The 18,881-nt window shown below is 35.9% G+C and overlaps 1 protein-coding gene across 3 annotated transcripts in view; it reads left to right on the top strand.

Moving 5' to 3' along the window:
• Amun (protein amun) overlaps positions 1 to 17,952 on the top strand; it is a 78,540-nt gene extending 60,588 nt beyond the window's left edge. For all 3 annotated transcript variants that reach the window (XM_089103521.1, XM_089103519.1, XM_089103520.1), the window contains exons 7-8: positions 8,901 to 9,008; positions 13,380 to 17,952. In XM_089103521.1, coding sequence (XP_088959647.1) covers positions 8,901 to 9,008; positions 13,380 to 13,456 — 185 coding nt within the window. In that variant the 3' untranslated portion in view covers positions 13,457 to 17,952. The remainder of the gene's footprint in view (positions 1 to 8,900; positions 9,009 to 13,379) is intronic.
• The last annotated feature ends 929 nt before the right edge of the window (positions 17,953 to 18,881 follow it).

Here is an 18,881-nt window from a genome sequence, read left to right as displayed (position 1 = left end):
CTAGTCACAGTTCATATAATTATCCAGTAAGCTTATCGCAGATCATTTCTGGTCTTCGTTCTCAGTGCGAACAAAAAGCTCCTCCCACTTCTTCGTGCAGTTATTAATAGCGGGTTTCCACTTGTTTCCGATTGTTTCGCGCAAAGTGCATTATTTGTAATAGCGGGTTTCCACATGTTTCCGATTGTTTCGCGTCTGACTTGTCTACCCGTGAAAAGATCTGATGCCGCTTATGTTTCTACTTTCTCTGGAGCACTCGCACCCCGATCCGGGTTTTTATAATGGGTGAGATAGGGAATGATCATACTGGGTAATTATATGAACTGTGGTTCTAGTTAATGTACCCTTATCTCTTATCATAATTTTGAATCCGATTTTTTTGTATTAAAAAATAAAGCGTTCAGAAAAAGAAGAAAAAAGCTCGTCCCATGACGTGATGAATTTCAGGTGGTCTGTTTCTTTATTATCACTTGGCCTCTGATCATGGAGAGATGTCTGCATATGATGATTCCCATTTTGTTTTCGTAGTCAAGTGTCATTTGGTGTTGTGTCACTGCTCTTTTCTTTCAAAATCTTTCTAAAAACTGAGTTTTGAGGTCCATTTAGCATCCAGAATGGTCCATAGAGAGGTCTCTTTTTCGACTAAAAAGAGGTCACTGAGTCCCTATTTTTTACCACTTGAACCTGTTGCAGTCAGGTCAGTCCATAAAAGGTTCACATCGTTGTACTTTATGGACACCTTGTGCATGTTTCATTTTAGTCAATTTTATTTAAGGTTTCTTCCTAATGCAGTTTAAAGGTCTGTCTAATGGTGCAACCCAAAGGATATTCTGATGCTTAGTCAAAAAGGTGGCGCCAAAACGCAAAAAATGTTTTTTTTTTCATTTTTTTTGTTTTTTTTTCATTAAAATTGACGTGTATTTATTTCATTTCAATATAATTGCGTGTTTTATTTATTTCAATTTTCATTTTAATTATTCAAATTTCGCGTTAAGCGCAACGCGTCACGTCAACATATCACGCGCGAGGCGCTTACTTGTATCTATTTATATATATCTATTTACCGCGAAGCGGTCTACTTGTATCTATTTAGACTTTAAATCGACAAATAGTGAAACTCTTGATAAATCAAACCAAAACTTGGAATCGTCGAGGATTTTGATGCATCAAAGTTCGATGTATCGAAGTGATTTCTGACTTATTGGCTTTAGTGGCTCTAATTAAAATAAATGCATGCATTGGAATTATATAAATTGTATCTTATTGAATGAAATTGCATATACTGCCAGATTAATACATATTGAGTATATTTATAGGAAAAGAAAACCTATTTTGCATTAGTAAATTTAGGCAATGTATCAAATTAAATGTATCTTCGAAAAGAGTAGTGTTTCCCTGGAGATACCATTTTATCCAATGCATCGTCTAAAGTGCAATTTCTTCTTCTTCTATTTTACAGCAGGCGGGCTTTTCAGTAACACTATTTAGCCCTTTTCCTTTTGCTTCACTCTGTGGGCTACAGAGCTACTGGCTTGATTGCCTCATATTTATTAGATATATTCAGATATCTTTCAGCAGATCTTTCGACTCTAGGAGTTCAAATATAAGATGATAGATGTCGATTTCTATACTCTGTGTGCAGGTATAGTTGGCTAGGCTCTTGGCTGATAGTGGGATTTTGTGGTGTTTGAAGTATTTTAACAGTTTAGAAAGCAAGGTATGTTGTGCAGACGTCAGCATATTACATTCAAATAGGCAATGGTCAATTGTTTCATTATTCATATTACAATGCCTGCAAAGAGGGGACAGGGGAATTGAACCACTTGAATTAGAAAGCTTATATGAGAATGCAAGGAAATTTAGTCCATTTGTTCCAGAACGAATTCTATGATAAATTTTAGAAAGATACTTATTGGGAAAGGGGGAAAGGATAGGATTAATCTTATTAAAATTAATATCTGATAGCCTCCATCGGTAAATATCTCTAATTGGGATTGGTCTCCCACTTGGCTGGTCAATATTTATAGCATTTTTTGCTATTTCATCAACCTGATGATTACCACTTATGCCAGAGTGGCTAGGAATGTACTGAAAGTAAGTTTTTATGCCACTTGAAGCAAGATTATCAATAATACTGAGACAATGATAAGTGTCAATGTCCAACTTATATTGAGGAGCTGAGGCCAGCAACTCAAGGCTTGATAAAGAGTCGGAATAAATGATAATATTATTCGAATTTTCAATCAAAGATTGGTTTTGCTTAAGGTGTTCTAATGCCATGATTATGGCATTTAACTCAGCAGACATTATAGATAAATTATTAAATAATCTATCGCCCATTGCAATTTTCATGTGAGGAAGGAAAACACCACTTGCAACCTTCTCATTCATTTTTTACCCATCAACAAATATTTGGAAGTGATTTTTATAGGTAATTGTATTAAGTTCTGCAAATTTTTTCTGAACAAAAGCAATGGGGGTTAAATCTTTATTCCATTTTGAAAATTCAGTATTTATTATGGGAAATGACCAATTCCATGGAGGGGATTGGGGGAAAGTAGGTGCAATAGACTTTGCTGGTACAGGGAACTTCTTTTGAATATTGGCATACTCATCTGCAATACCTCTATACATGGCTGGATTTCTTAACCAATTATGTAATGTGTGTGAGCTATTTGATTCAATTTGTGTAAGATGTTTTGTCAAGAGAAAGCTACGTCTCTCCCTTATGGTTGTTAATCCACTCTCCATAAGCAGAAACTTGGTGCTTGTGGGTTTCCTAAGACCAAATATGAGACGTATTATATCATTTTGTGTTGTTTCAATTTTTTGCATCTGGGTCTTTGCACATGCACCATAGACAATGAGCCCATAGTCAATATGGGGTCTTATATGTGATTTATAAAACTGGAGTAAGGTTTTCTCCTTACAACCCCAGGGTGTGGAAAGAAGTCTTTTTAGTATATTTCCTTTTCTATAACATTTTTTTATTGTGTTTGAAATGTGGAGGTGGAAATTAAGTTTTTGGTCAAGCATGAGACCTAGGTAATTAATATTATTATCTTCTGGAATAGTGGTTTTATTTAGAGTTAGTTTTGCATTAACATGGTTTCGCTTCCTGTGAAATTGGATTATTTTTGACTTGGTGGGTGCAATGGGTAAATCTGAATGTTGAGAGAATTTTTCAAACTGGAAAAGTGACTTTTGCAGATTTGACTGTGCTATCTGAAAGGTGTTGCCAGATGACCATAGCACCAGATCATCAGCATATTGTAGATTCGTGTGGGGTAGGTTCATGTCCCAGAGATATAGGGCAAATAGGAGGCAACTGAGGACTGCTCCCTGAGGTAGGCCTTTGGATATTGACTTTTGGGGTGAAGAGGCTGAACCAACACAAACAATGAAACTTCGCACTTCTATGAAGGATTTAATAAAGGATACTAGCTTGGGAGGTACTCCAAGGTTTGCAAGTTTATTTAAAAGTATTTGGTTGTTCACATTGTCATATGCTCCTTCAAAATCAAGGAAAGCTGCCACTAGGATATTATTTTTTGAGAAAGATTCATTTATTGCATTTGTTAGCAAAATGAAAGCATCTGTTGAGGAGTGGTATTTCCTGAATCCAGTTTGAGTGTGTGGGATCATGTTATTTTTCTCAACAAACCAGAGGAGTCTGTGATAAATCATTTTCTCCATTATTTTCCCCATCACAGGTGTAATCATTATGGGCCTATAAGACTCAGGGTTATCTTTTGGTTTATTTTTCTTTAGGATTGGTAGGAGGGACGAACATTTCCATATATTGGGGAACCTAGAGGATGCCCAAGCGTGATTATAACAATTTAGCAGTTCTTGTTTGTATGAAGGTGTGAGATTCTTTATCCATGTAGGGTGTATATTGTCATAGCTGCTGCTAGTTTTGGACCTAATATGATGTATTGCATTATTCAATTCCTGGATTGAAAATGGATTAGTTATGTACTCGGATCCTGGGCGTGGTTGGTAACTAGGGTTCATAGGAATTGTGGACAGATTGCTTTGATTGTTTGATGTTAGCTTATTAACAAAAAGAGTTGCAAATAGGTTAGCCTTTTCAATATCGTTGTCATAATGGGTATTATTATGCAAAAGCTCATACAGGAGTGGGTTGGAAGAAGTCTTTTTCCCACATATGTGGCTTATGACTTTATGTATAATTGGCTCATGCGTTTCTCTGGAGAGATTATTTGCAAAATTATTCCTGTATTTATATTTAGCATCTATTATAGTCCTTTTTAGATTAGATTCTGCTTGTAATTTTTTTAAATATGTAGTAGGTGTTGGTTTTTTTATGAATTCTGTCCTAGCTGCCTTTTTTATCTTACATTTATTTAGGCACTCATTTGTCCACCATGCTTTAGGAATTTGTTTAGGGAATGTTTTCTTAGGTGTTGTCCTGGGGATAGCATGATTAGCTGTATTTATTAGTAAAGATGTCAAGGCTTCAGCATGTGTGTCAACTGTTGTGTTAGAAATGCATGAACTTTGGGTGAAACTTGTAATTTCATCATTTAGCTTATTTTGGAAAATAGACCAATTTGCTTTAGTGTTGATATATTTGGAAGTATGAGAAGAAGTTTCAGCAGGTTCATTTAGGGAGCAAACTATAGCAAAGTGGTCTGTACACAGACTATCAATTTTATTTATGTAAATTTTGTTCAAAAAATTTAAAGACACAATTTGTAGGTCAATTGTGGAGAATTTGGCACTTTTGGGGTTAAAATATGTAATTAGGTTTGGAGGGGTAGCAACAGCTAATTCATTATTATTTGAAATCATATGCTCAATAAATTTACCAGCTTTATTTGCTGGTTTATTCCCCCACAAAAGGCTGTGGGCATTGAAATCACCACAAATAATGATGTTTTTTATCATATTAGAATTATTTATATAATTAAAGAAATCCTTGGCATCTGAAGTTTGGCCATTAGGGTTATAAAAGCTTATTATGTAGGTTTTTAAATTATTCAGCCAAACACTTATACCAATTACATCAACATCATTTTCAAAATCTGGAAAATTGATGCCACAAAATTTTATATTATTATTAACTAATAAAGCTACACCACCTCCTTTTCTCTCTGAAGATCTATCCTTTCTCAGGATAGTGTATCCCAGAGACTTAATTTGTTGATTTTGGGTTAAATGAGTTTCCTGGAGGCAAGCAATATTAATGGAATTATTATTCATAAATGATATTAGTTCATTTAGCTTATTTTCTGTGAGTGATCTTACGTTCCATTGGAGTATTGATAAATGTTGTGTCGTTGATTTATTCTTCATATGACTGTGTATCAATGTTCAGCTTTGTTAAAAGTAAAGCAAGATCTTTTTTTGCTTGAATGAGCATATCATTTGGGATGTAGATTTTTGCCAATTCTGCAATAATTTTTATTTTCTGTAGTTGATGTAAGTTCATGGCCTGAACTGCGTTAGAGTTTAGAATGAATAAGCATATATTTGGGGATTGCATTTTTGGTAGTGCATCCTGTTTGTTGGTTAAGGGATTGATTCCAGGTAGTGTTTCTGGTTTGTTTCTTCTTGGGAGGGAGGGCCAGGCTGGCCTCATCTCACCGGAAAACAAGGCTTGCTGGCTTGGTGATTCCTTCTGATAGAGATTTGAGCTAGGGGGCTTAGAAGATGTTGTTTTATATGGGGTGCTTGATGCATTTGGGGCATTTGACTTGGGGGGTTTGGTTGGTTTCATTACAGGCTTGATTTGGTATTGTTGGGCAGCATTTGCTTCCATTGCTGCAAAGGGGTATGGGATGGCCTTCTCTGTTGATATTTGGAGTGTTAGAGCTCTTTTCTTGTATGCAGGGCATAATGATTTATTTGTAGATTCATGTGGACCTTTGCAATTGATGCATGTAGGCTGGGTGTTTTTGCAAGTTGTCAGCTCTTTAGGATGGAAAGATTTACAATTACTACACTCTTGGAGAATTTCATTGCATTTGTTTGTCGTGTTTCCCAGTTTGAAACACTTCTGACACTGAATAGGCTTAGGTTTGTATTCCTTGTGTGGTTTGATTTGCCCAAATAGGACTAATTTTTCTGGGATATCAATTTTATCCTTTAGTGTGAATAAGAAGGATCTACTAGTTTTTAGGCCAGTAGAATTAGGTTTTCCAAGTTGGGTAACATCCTCAACTGGGATTGTGTTTCCAGCCCTATCTGAGAGGCCTTCTTTTAACTCCTGAGTAGATATCTCTGGGGGAACATTGTAAACTACAATTTTTGTTGGTGATTGTTTTGGGTTCCAATTAGATGCAATAATTGGGATATTCAGAAGGGATTTAAGGTTAATTATTGTATCTGCTGAGTTTTGATCTTCTACAGCTATAAGCAGAGATCCATCACGGTTAATGTTAAGAGAGAACATTGATTTTAGCAATTTAAAAATTGCAACTCTTATTGCAGTGATCATTTTTATTTCAAAGGGGGTAGTGGGAGTAATTTTAAGGTAAATTCCTAAGTTTTTGGAGGGAGAATCTTGGGCAGGGAGAGGGGAAATTCTTTTAATTGGGGAGATTTTTTTCCTTTTTTTAGAGCTTCTAGAGAGGACCTCTTGAAACCCATTATCATCATTTATGGTTGCATTAGGACCTACAGTTATCATTGTCCTATTCTCCGAATTGGAGCTATCATTAGAACTTTCAGATAATGTGCTTGACCAGCCAGGATGGGTATCTTTCACTATGGAATTTGATTTGGGATCTGGGGGGATGTTTTTTTTTGGAGGACTTCTGAACATTGCCTATTGGAAAAAGCTTTAAACACAAATATGAAACTAAAATAAGAAGGGAAAATAGATGATATCAAACCATCTGCACTATACTATGGGAAGGATAAACACCACAGTATAGCCCTGAGGATGACTTGAGCAGGATAGGTTTGGTACAACTACTGATTAGAAGCGATAATAATCAAGAAAATATATTTCGATTTTCTTGTACGGTTGCTGTTGTTGACTTACCAATGGGTTGCAATGGGTTACATAACCTGAGCATTAATGTTGTTCTTCCTTTAAAGAAATCTCCTTAGGGTTTTATGGTACATAGCGCATCTCCGAATGTGCTGTTTGGGTCCGGTGCCTCGACATCGGCGTCCTCGTTTGCAGACACCCGCTCTTGTGGAAACGCTTATATTGCTTAGTTCAGTACATGTAGCAAGGTCGTCAATAAAGGTGGAAATCCTCTCGAATAAGCTCTTCAGCAACGAAGGGTTTTGCAGCATCCCTCCATCGCTGAGGAATTTTGTCACTGCTGTCGAGTGAATTGGTTGGACTTCGACTTGTTCGAGTCGGAGTCAAACTTGACTCTTTCTTCATCCTTTTAATTTGGATAAAATCACTTTATAAAATCACTTTAATAAAATCACTAATAATCACTAAATATTCACTAAATCACTAATAAAATCACTTTAAGACAGACTTTATTTGGTGTCTTGTTATATTTTTACAGGTCTTTGGAGTCATTCAGTCATCAAGCAAGTTTATTTTTTTAGGGCTAATATCTTCGCTGCCACAAAAGAAGGGACGTACAGCTTCTTCCCTAAAACGTTTGTTATTATTTTTGTTCTAATGGCTGTATCCAGGAATGAAATCCGGGAGGAAGAAACTCTATTTTGATATTTATGAGTTTTTGGAAATTTCCACAGTATGTGCAATTTTCTATGAACACTTTGAGAGAAGTACTTGCTCTTTGGGGCAAAATTAACACGAGCGTTAATTTTGGTTAGTTCACCGGGAATGGATGATAAAAGATTCATTGTGGGATTCGATATGCTGATGTTTGATATATTTTGAGGCTCCATATTTTTGGACGAAAAAAATGTGCATTATTTGTATGCTGAAAGATGTTTTTTTTTCATTGAAAAAAACAACAACAAAAAAACAAAGCTACTCTCCTAGATTTTGAAAAATAGATTTTGCCCCCCCCCCTCCAGCTTTTCATGAATTGAAGTCACTGATCCCATCCTTATAGCGTCGGCGTATTATACCGTTTTTTTCAGCTTGCCTAAACTTACCATTTATATTGTTGGTACAATGAGTGAAAACACTTTCGTTTTCTTTTAATTTATGACAGTGTGGTTTACCTCTATTAGGAAAATAATATTGTTTTTGTGAAAACTACACTAAGCAATATTTTTGTCTGAATGTGTGAAAGATAATGATTTCTCTTTAGTTTGGGCCCAACTCCCTCTTAAGGGAGAGATTAATATAAAGGAAATTTCTATCAAACACTGTAGATAGAAAATATAGATATTTTTGCAACTTGCAAAAATACAAGAATTAATTTTTATGCGTTGTCGTTTTTCTATGCTCGTATTTTGACTTTACTTGACTAATTGATTTTATATGGAACATGGTTTTCTTGAAACCGTCAAGGAGAATATGTGAAAAATCGTCTAAATTTTCGCACAAGCTAGCGCTCAAATAACATTCAGCCATTTTATATCCCCCTCCCCGTTGCTGTCTTGGATAAGTTATATCCTTAAATGACAATATAAACTTATATCCTTAATGCTTAATATTTCGAAGATCATCATATGTTCCTCTTTAGGATTATTCATATGCGTACCTATGAATATGTTAATATGTACTACAACGAAGACTTTTTAGAATTCACAGAGTCCACTGAAATGGGGGGGGGGGGGAGATCAAGTGCTATACCACGAGTATTGGGAAATGATAGTAGAAGTTCGAAGTATTTACTTGATTCCGAGCTATACATGTCCACTTTCACCAATGTTTTTCAATAACAAGGTTACCAAGGTCAAAGTCAATTACAAGGTTTAGGTTTTGCTAATGGTCCTATATTCCTTTTTGTGCAACAATTCAATTCCTCTTATCTTTGTAGGAGAGGAAAGCAGCAACCCTCCTGGTGGTTTTGACGAGACAAGTAATCCTCCTGCAGTGTCAGAAGAAAACGGAAGCACAGCTAATGGAAGCCCTCTTAGTAAGACAGGTAAAAAGTTTTTCTATTTCGCCCCATCTTTTTTTTGAATTAATTATAAAAACTTTCCACAAAATAAGTTTTTCAAAGAAAAGTAAAGAACTCCATTAAACCAAAAATTAGCAAAAATAAAATCAAATAATCTACCAAGCGTGAAACTACCACAAATCAGGCGTGAGAGGGGGTTAGTTGCCCTCAAATCACTTTCGACTATTAAAAAGGGTACTAGCCCTTTGAATTTCAAATCGAAAGATTTCTTTTTCAAATTTGTACGACAAAGATTTCAATAAAAACCTTATATGCCCCCAGGGCATAACTTATAACCCTTGCCCTGAAGACTCTGGGGAGAGTGTCCCGTTGAAAGCTATAATTTCCTGAACTTTAAACTGCGTGAAACAAAATGGCTATCTAAAAATTTTGATTGGATGTGTTTGGGGAAAAGTTGGGGTGAGAGCGGGTTTAGTTGCCCTCAAATCACTTTCGACTACTAAAAAGGGTACTAGCCCTTAGAATTTCCAACCGAATGATCTTTTTTTCAAGTTCCTACGACAAAGATTTCAATAAAAATTTATGTGCCCCCAGGGCATAACTTGTAACCCTCGCCCTGAAGACTGTGGGGGGAGTGTCATGCTCAAAGATATATTTTCCTGAAGTTTAAACTGCGTGAAACAAAATGGCTATCTAAAAAGTTTGATTCCATGTGTTGGGGAAAAGGTGTGCGTGAGAGGGGGTTAGTTGCCCTCAAATCACATTCAACTATTAAAATGGGCACTAGCCCTTTGAATTTCCTATCGTATGAGCCCCTTTTCAAATTTCTACGACACAGACTTCAATAAAAACCTTCTATGCCCCCAGGACATAACTTATAACCCTTGCCTGGAGACTCTGGGAGAGTGTCCTGCTCAAATGTATAATTTCCTGAACTTTAAACTGCGTGGAACAAAATGGCTGTCTCAAAATTTTGATTGAATATGTTTGGGGAAATGGTAGGGGTAAAAGGGGTGTTAGATGCCTTCCAATTACTTTTGACTATTAAAAATGGCACTAGCCATTTCAATTTCTAATCGAATGGGCCCTTTTTGAAGTTTCTACGACAACGCGTTCTATAAAAACCTTATATGCCCCCAGGGCATAACTTACAACCCTTGCCCTGAGGGCTGTGGGGGAGTTCCCTCCTCAAAAAAATAATTTCTATCTGGTAATCAGCTACGTTGAATAAAATGGCTATCTAAAAATTTTGATTGGATGTGTTTGGGGAAAAGGTGGGCAGGAGAGGGGGGTTAGTTGCCCTCAAATCACTTTTGACTATTAAAAACGGCACTAGCCCTTTGAGTTTCCAATCGAATGAGCCCTTTTTCAAGTTTCTACGACAAAGATTTCAATAAAAATCTTATATGTCCCCAGGGCAAAACTTAAAACCCTTGCCCTGAGGGTTGTGGGGGAGTGTCCTCCTCAAAGACCTAATTAACAGAACTTAAAACTATATTGAACAAAATGGTCATCTCAAAATTTTGATTGGATGTGTTTGGGGTTTGATGTGCGTGGGGGGGGCTAGTTGCCCTCCAATCACTTTCGACTATTAAAAAGGGCACTAGCCCTTTGAATTTCCAATCGAATGAGTCTTTTTTGATGTTTCTACGACCACGCTTTCTATAAAAATCTTATATGCACCCAGGGCATAACTTACAACCCTTGCCCTGGAGGCTGTGGGGGAGTGTCCTCCTCAAAAACATAATTTCTATGTGGAAATAAACTACGCTGAACAAAATGGCTATCTCCCAATTTTGATTGGATGTGTTTTGGGAAATGGTGGGCGTGGGAGGGGTGTTAGTTGCCTTTTAATCACTTTTGACTTATAAAAATGGCACAAGCCACTCCAATTTCCAATTGAATCAGCCCTTTTCTAAGTTTCTACAACAGCTTCTTCGATACGAAGTGCCCTGCTCTAAAGGAAAAAAAAAAAATAAATAATACATAGTGCCAGCATCGTTCTTATATGCCCTTAGGGCGTAACTTAAAACCCTTGCCCCGAGGGTTGTGGGGGAGTGTCCTCCTCAAAAACATGTGTTCTATCTAGAAATTAACTACGCTGAACAAAATGGCTATCTCAAAATTTTGATTGGATGTGTTTGGGGGAATGATTGGCGGGGGGGGGGGGGGTTAGTTGCCCTTCAATCACTTTTGACTATTAAAAAGGACACTAACGACTCCAATTTCCAATCGAATGAGTCCTTTTCGAAGTTTCTATGACAAACTCCGTCGATACGAAGTGCCGGGGTATGGAGAATATGATAGGCTACGGCTGAGTGCTGCAAAACCCTTGAACTGGTCAATATAAGTCATATAATGGTTCTCCTCATTGTTAGAGGATTAAAAGAGACCACGCCTTCGTCTCCTGTAGTAATTTTCTTATTTGTAGACATAGGACAACATACTTTTACGCATGAAAAAAAAAATCAGGGCGGGGGGACAGTAAAAACAAGTAATTGATAATTTGAATAAGAAAGACCTAGAAATTTGGGATTGGAAGGGGGTGGACCCAAAGGCCCTCCTCCTTATTCACGTCATTCAAGACAATTAAAAGTAACCGGGCCTTAGGCTTCTTCAAACCAACATCCATGCCGAATATGTTACTAGGTATTATTTCAATGTTAGATGAGTAAGAAAATAATTGAGCGGTATTCTACTTCAGTGATATTTGCCTTTTCGGCAATACTAAATAAAAAACAAAAAAGGCAAGTTTTCATTGGGATCTAAAGTATACTTATAATGCCTCCTTGGTATTATTGCAAATAAATGGTCTTATTAGTAATTTGATTGCGGTTTTTGCCATCCAATATAGCTACAATATTTTATAAGTGAAAGAAAAAAAGTAAAAAAATTGCGATTTTAGGAAAAACAGAAAAAACTGAGCATTATTGTCATTACATTTCTTGGCATTATTGTACAAAAATGAAAGATTCTTATTACTTTTATGTGCCAATTAAGACAAGCCATTGTACATGGGGATTATCTGAAACACCCTAGATTTTTCAAAAAGTCGTTAAAATATTCTAAGTTGATCCTATTTTGAAGTTGATCCTATTTCCAAGAATAAGCATAATAATAATTCTTAAAATTTTGGCCTATCCGCTTACGTCAGGCGCATACACAGAAGACAATCTTTACTTGTGTATTAATGAACCAATTTTCCCCTCAGATCACCATATGCCTAAGTATTGAATACGGTAAAATGAGACGTTCGTAAGCCAAATAGCGTGTACAACAGATAAAATTGATGAAGATGCTTTGTTGGCTTTTATTTTGATACACCATTTATGGTGTGTTTCAATGTTTTCTGATGTATTAGACTTTGAGAATGTGTATAGTCGTAGTTAGTTGATTTAGTTTCAAACAAATTTGGTTACGATTCCATCAAGTGCATTGACTCTTAAATCTTGAAAAATGTAAAATCTGAACTTCCTGGGTTTGGCGTACGGAAGTAGGCCCCCACTTAAAGTGGGTCCGAAGATCCCCCTTAATTAAAAGTGTATAATTTGTGTCCTAATGCTCTTTTGATTGGGGCAAACTGTACCCCTACAACCCCCTCCCCAAATCTCTGGGTTGTTGAAGTGGTAAAAATTCGCAATACAAAGGATAATGCAACATGTTTTTGGCAGTAAGTACCATTTGAAACATTTGCTCTGCCTTACCTTCGTGATAATGTGCCGTTAAGACTTATGGGCATGCCGGCTCTACACTTGACAAATCATATGATTTGCCCATTTTTGGTATTTAAAGAATTTATACCCCCCCCCCTAAAGTGTGCGCTTTTCCTAAAAAAAATTTGATTGTTTCTTGTTTTTACCAATGTTGTTTATCCCAAATCCTTGGGTGGTTTAAATTACAGGGTGGTGTGCAGTGGTGACAATTCACGAAAACGTTGATGGGGCAGGCAAAACGTATTTTTTAGAATCTAGAAGGAAGGGTAATTTAGTTCTTTCGACTTAAAAAAAAAAAAAATAATGTTATTCTCGAAGTCTGTGGAGGGGGAATCTAGGAGTGCAAATGCACGAAACCCCTCTCCGTTGAAGTAATTGCTTGACTTCATCGTCCTGAAAAATTGACATGAGAACCCATGGACAGCCGGTTGAAAAATTTATCTCATGTGATTTCCACAGTTTTTTTTTTTTTTTTTTTTTTTTTTTTTTGCCTCCCTAAATCTACGCTTTTCCCGAATAAAGTGTACTTTTTCTAATTTTTACCAGTGTCGTTTAATGTGCTTGGTTACTATCCTCTTTTCTTTTATTCATGCCACCACTGTTACTTCATTCGTTTTTTTTCTCTTCCTTAAAGTTCAAATATTTTATTTTCATATATTTTTAGTTCAAAATATTATTCCAGGTGAAGAAAGTTCAGACGTTCCAGCCGCGACTGCAGAAGAAGCACCATCTGCTAAACGACAAAAAGTTGAAGAATAAAATTAACAAAGAAACACCAGATTTGTAATATTTAATAGTTTTTTTCGATTTATTACACAATGGTAATTTGGAGGTACATTTTCTTTTAAATTTATTTATAAATTCCACAACTTCAGTCTTCTGTTGGAGAATATGTATCAAATTTTATTAATAGGTCAAACAATTTTGGTGAATGGTGAAATTTCAAGTGAAATCAGAAATTTATGTATATAAGTGAATAGTTAAGTGTGACTCTTCATGCCATCTGTTGGATTTTAGGGTTCTCATTTATTCCGTAGTGCAGTCTTAAGCCTGTTTTAGTTCCTTTTTTGTGACATTCTTCTGACATATTGTGACATTTTTGTTAGTATTGTGCTACTTGTAACTATGCTCCTCAAAGAGCAGCTCCTTTTTTATGCTTTTTTAATAGAACTTTAAAAATGTATTTAAAACCCAATAAATTTATATAGCCTTAAGCAAAGGCGACTAAATTCACATTAATGACAATAAGTTAGTTACCCCTACTTATTTTCAGCCAGAATGATAATTTTTGTTACCCAACGCCATCTTCTATGTTCACAGTAGGTTGGGAGTTTTTTTGCCTGGGTCTCTTCCATTCTTAAGTGAATTCCCCCCCCCCCCCTTGACATTCAAGCCTAAGTTTCGTCTATTCTTCAGTGGACATTTTTGATTATAAAATTCTCAAATTCAGTTCTAACCCTTAAAGCAATACTAGTGTCTGAATCTGTGATTTTTCGCCAAGGTTAAAACCCACAAGTTAAAGCATCAAAAGCTTTAGTCACTGTCATTTCTAAAGTCTGTATCTGACATATTTTTTTTTATTCATGAGATAATTGTAAAAAAAAAGTTTACTAAGCTGCTCTCAAAGGGAGGGTAATGAAGATCAGGAGGATTTAACCTACATTACACTGCTTATTCTAATTTTGGGAAACAGCATAACAAACTATTATTAGCAAGCATCTCAGAAGTTCTTAAGTGCCAGATATGAGTCACTGTCACTGTCATTTCTAAAGGCTGTATCTGACATATTTTTTTTTATTCATGAGATAATTGTAAAAAAAAAGTTTACTAAGCTGCTCTCAAAGGGAGGGTAATGAAGATCAGGAGGATTTAACCTACATTACACTGCTTATTCTAATTTTGGGAAACAGCATAACAAACTATTATTAGAAGTTCTTAAGTGCCAGATATGGTCTTTGGACGTGATAGAGACAATATGTTTGCACAAGTAATCTCAAATCTAGTTTTTGGCTCAGTAAAGGATGGACTAGCGGTAGAAAGTGCGTACTCAATAATTCCTAGAAGCCAACTTAAACCTTAAAACGGAAAACGTGGTTCTGGCAATATTTTAAATGGAATTTCATTTGAATGAAATGAAATTATTCTGAAACTTAATGATTTGGAATTGAAACAATTGTAAAATGTACTGCAACAAATTGTACGACTTCGATTAACTCAACCAGAGCGGCAAAATCCCTCATAATTTGCTTAGTCCTGGAATTCGTACACAACTCCTATGTCATTTTGCAATTGCTAAAGCAAGACATTGTCAGGTTTCAGAAATTGGGGGCAAATCTATATTAGAAGGGGCAGTTATAATGCTAGATCGAATTTTCTTATTTTTTTTTAAAACCATTTTTCTTATATTAATTACTCCAAGACCAGTTCCAAAAAGCTTCCAAATAGAAAATCGCCCAGAAATAAAACTCGGAAACGTGTCATCTATTTGATTCATCACTTAATGGCGTAGTTCGACCACCGAATGTCAAAACGCCCTCTGCTGTCGTAGTTACACACAAGGGAATTCCCTCCCACCAAGATTGGTCAAAAGGGTTCACCACCGTAGAAAAATTTAGACATAAAATGACAACTATGACAAGGGCATGATTTATGCCATCAGCTTTACACTGGAACACGAAAGCTGCGAACAGCCCTTTATAAGTAAACTTAGATTCAAATTGGAGGTATCTTGAAATAAGATACCTTGCAATGCTTGATGTGGAAAATAAATATCTATTTTGTTTTTCAAAAGTTCTCTACATGACAAAGCATCTTTTAGCCGCGATTATCATTATTAAATTTGTGGACTTATTGGTCTATTTGATTATATTTCACAGAGGAGACAAGTCGTCTTCTCAAACCGTTAATTAATGAGTATTTTTGAAAATTAATTTATTCCTCTGAATTGATTTTATCTGTATGTATATAATCCTAAGTTTTTTTTCAATCGGCTCATCTGAGCACTAATTCACTCTGCTATTTAGAGCTTAGCTTCCTCCCACGAAGGTCTAATTTCTTCTCAATCTATTTCTTGTATCATCTTCCCATCTCTTTCAACGAAGTTCTTCTGTTCCTTTTAATCCAGCTCGATACTTGTTTGAACAGCTGAAAACTGAACAAATTGCTTTTACTTTTGTTTTAAACGAAAGAAAAGTCATAATATCCGTGTTTTTTTTTGGGGAGGGGGTCCCAATGTAACACTTAAGTATACAGGCCATCGAGAGCCATGACGGGGGGTGTGGGGTTGGCTATAATGGTTTCCGGCCCGTTAGGATTTTTAAGACAAATGCAATGTATATTTGTCTGAAATAAGCCCTATTTGAACCCTTTACGGGGGGGTATGGGCTGAAAGGGGCCGTTTTCCCCTCGTCCTGTCTTTTCTGCATTTGATGGCAAGTCTAGTGAATAATCTTAGAATACAATCTCTGTATATGTTATTGACAATTTTGATTCTATTAATAATGTCCTGGCAATATAGCGTTTAAAATCGGGTAATTTGATCAATTTGTTTTTAATTTATTTAGGTGCTTGTTAATTTCTACATTTCTAATGCCCAGTCCTTACACAGTTTAATCCATGTTAACAGTTTTTTATTACCTGCAAATAATGTATAACTACATACTAACTATTAATAAGTTGATAACATAAAATTGTGTCCTTGTTTTTTCAATAGTAATGATAATAATCATCTTATAAAAATAAAGGGATATAATCATGGCCGTTTCCAAGATTTTTTTTTTTTTTTGGGGGGGGGGGGCTTACAAAATGCATCAAAATTTGTTTACAAGCATTTTTGTTACTTCTTTACAAGTCGGACAAAAATTTCGGAGGGGGGGGGGTTAAATCCGGGCGGTAACCCTCCTCTTGGATATGGGCCTTGTTATAATGACCACTAAGGGTTTTTATCAGGAGGCCTAGGTTGGTTGTTCAAAGTGCATATCAGTATTTCGGAAATTCTGTAACCTATTCCGCTTCTATAAACATCAAGTTTGCAAAACGAGTCTACAGATCAGATACACTTGTTTATGATCGGGGGATAGGGAGGGGGTCAACCATAGATAATAGCTTTAACATAGAATTTCTCGGAAATACCGTTTCATACTCGAAAACAGGTGTTTTTGTGCCATTTCTCACATTATAGTGAGAGGATAAAATCCGAACCCCTTAACCTCCTTGCGACGGCCTTGCTAAGGAAATATACTAAGTATTTCGGAAATTGTAATATCCTGAATATGATTCGTTAAGCAGTTAAATATCCTACGACCTTGGCTGTTATTTGTCAGCGGAAATTCAGCTGCGGAAAACTGTGCAGTGGCGTCAATTTTTGAATATTCAGGGGGGGGGGGGGCAAAAGATATTTATCTAAATCTTTGGGTTGTTTCCAAATTTCTTGTTCTTTTAGTTTTTTCGATGAAAATACCAAAAAACAGGCATTTCTCAATGAAGATACCCTCTAAAAAGGTATTTCTCACAATCTAGTGGTTGGAGGATACAAATTTGGATGGTACACCCCCCCCCCCTTTGAATTGAAGCTACTGACTATGCGAGGACATGAGCTTAATGATATTTTACCTACCCATGAGTAAAAATGGCTACGATTTTACTCCTTGTAAGTTTATTAATATGTTTAGTTCTTGTAATTAGTATATTTTCTAATAAATCGTATATTAATTTTTATCTAATGGAATTTGCAACAGTTACTATATTTCATGTTTTTTAAATTTTGGATGGTAATTAATTGATTAAGTAATCAAGTCGATCATAGTTGCAATTAAAACCTAAATAAATTCTATTCCTTCTTAGAAATTTGAAAAAAAATGTCTTTAAATATGTCAGTTTTATTTGTTCAGGTTATGAAATGTATTTCTTGGGATGAAGTGGTTCCAGAAAGCCTGACTAAACCGTACCTCGCCCTTGGCTTAAGTTGAACGTTGTTTTGAATTTTACTGTGTTCGGGTAAAATCTACTACCCTCTCCCCCTACTTTCGGACTATTTGGACTAATTTCGCGAAATAGTAATCGCAGAAGTACTATAACAAAAATAATGTTGTTGCCTTTCTTCTTTACGGTACGTTCAAACCCAACGGAGAGTAAAAATAGTTACTGCTGAAACATTTATACCGTTGGTTACCGTTATGTCTCCTAATGCTACCATAGAAACATTAGCGATGACTTTTAGTAAAAAAAAAAAAAAAAAAAAAAAAAAAAAGCAACAACCTGGTTGGGCGTTTTTCCTCTCCGCTTTTGCATTCTGCTGACCCTTATTCTGTTATTAACTATCATAAATTTGTTGATTAAAAAATCTAATGGAATTAACAAAATGCAAGACATAACTATATGACTCTTAAGCCCGACAATTAAAAATAATGCAACTTTAAATCATATAGAAACAAGGCCGTATCCAGGGGGGGGAGGAGTTAACTTTTTTTTGTCCATCTCGTAAAATATGACAAAATGCAATAAAAAAATTGCACGTGTCTTAAAGATTTTCCGTAACCAAACCCCCCCCCTCCCCCGAACCATATCCTGGATACGCCCTTGTATAGAAATAACGCTTCACAAACATCCCTACTCAATAAATATATCTATTATATGGCTGTCCAAACTTCCTGATCCCTCCCCCTCCCTCGATCATTTTACTCCCAAAATCATTGCTGCTTTATCAGTTGATTCTATGGTATATCATTAATTGCTTTTAGTCCTATATTTCATTCCGAGTTCCAATATTCAATCATTGTAATCCTGAATGCCATCTTTCTTTATAATTATTTTATACGCCGAGAGAACAGTTTAATTCTGTCTGAGTTTATTCTTGAAGATTGCAACCCTTTGTCAAAAAGAACTTTTTATTTATTTTCTAAGATTATGGGCCTTTTCCACCATTAGACCAGATTGTAACATGTTACTCATCAAGGGCGTATCTAGGATTTTTGTTTGGGGGAGGGGGTTACAAAAAAAAACTATCAAAAAATTGTGTATATGCATTTTTGTACGTTTCACGAGTCGGACAATGATTTCGGGGGGAAGAGGTGGGGGGGGGTGGGGGTAAAACCCTGAACCCGCCCCCCCTGGATTGACCCTCTAACAATTTTGTATTTCGTTTCAAGAATTTGGCTCGTCAGTGGAAAAGGCTTGGCATCTGAAA

Source organism: Artemia sp. Qi Xiang Cuo, chromosome 17 (genome assembly GCF_049724085.1).
Source record: "Artemia sp. Qi Xiang Cuo chromosome 17, ASM4972408v1, whole genome shotgun sequence".
Taxonomy (NCBI): domain Eukaryota; kingdom Metazoa; phylum Arthropoda; class Branchiopoda; order Anostraca; family Artemiidae; genus Artemia; species Artemia sp. Qi Xiang Cuo.
The sequence above is the reverse complement of the archived record's forward strand: the minus strand, read 5'-3'. Positions and strand labels throughout refer to the sequence as shown.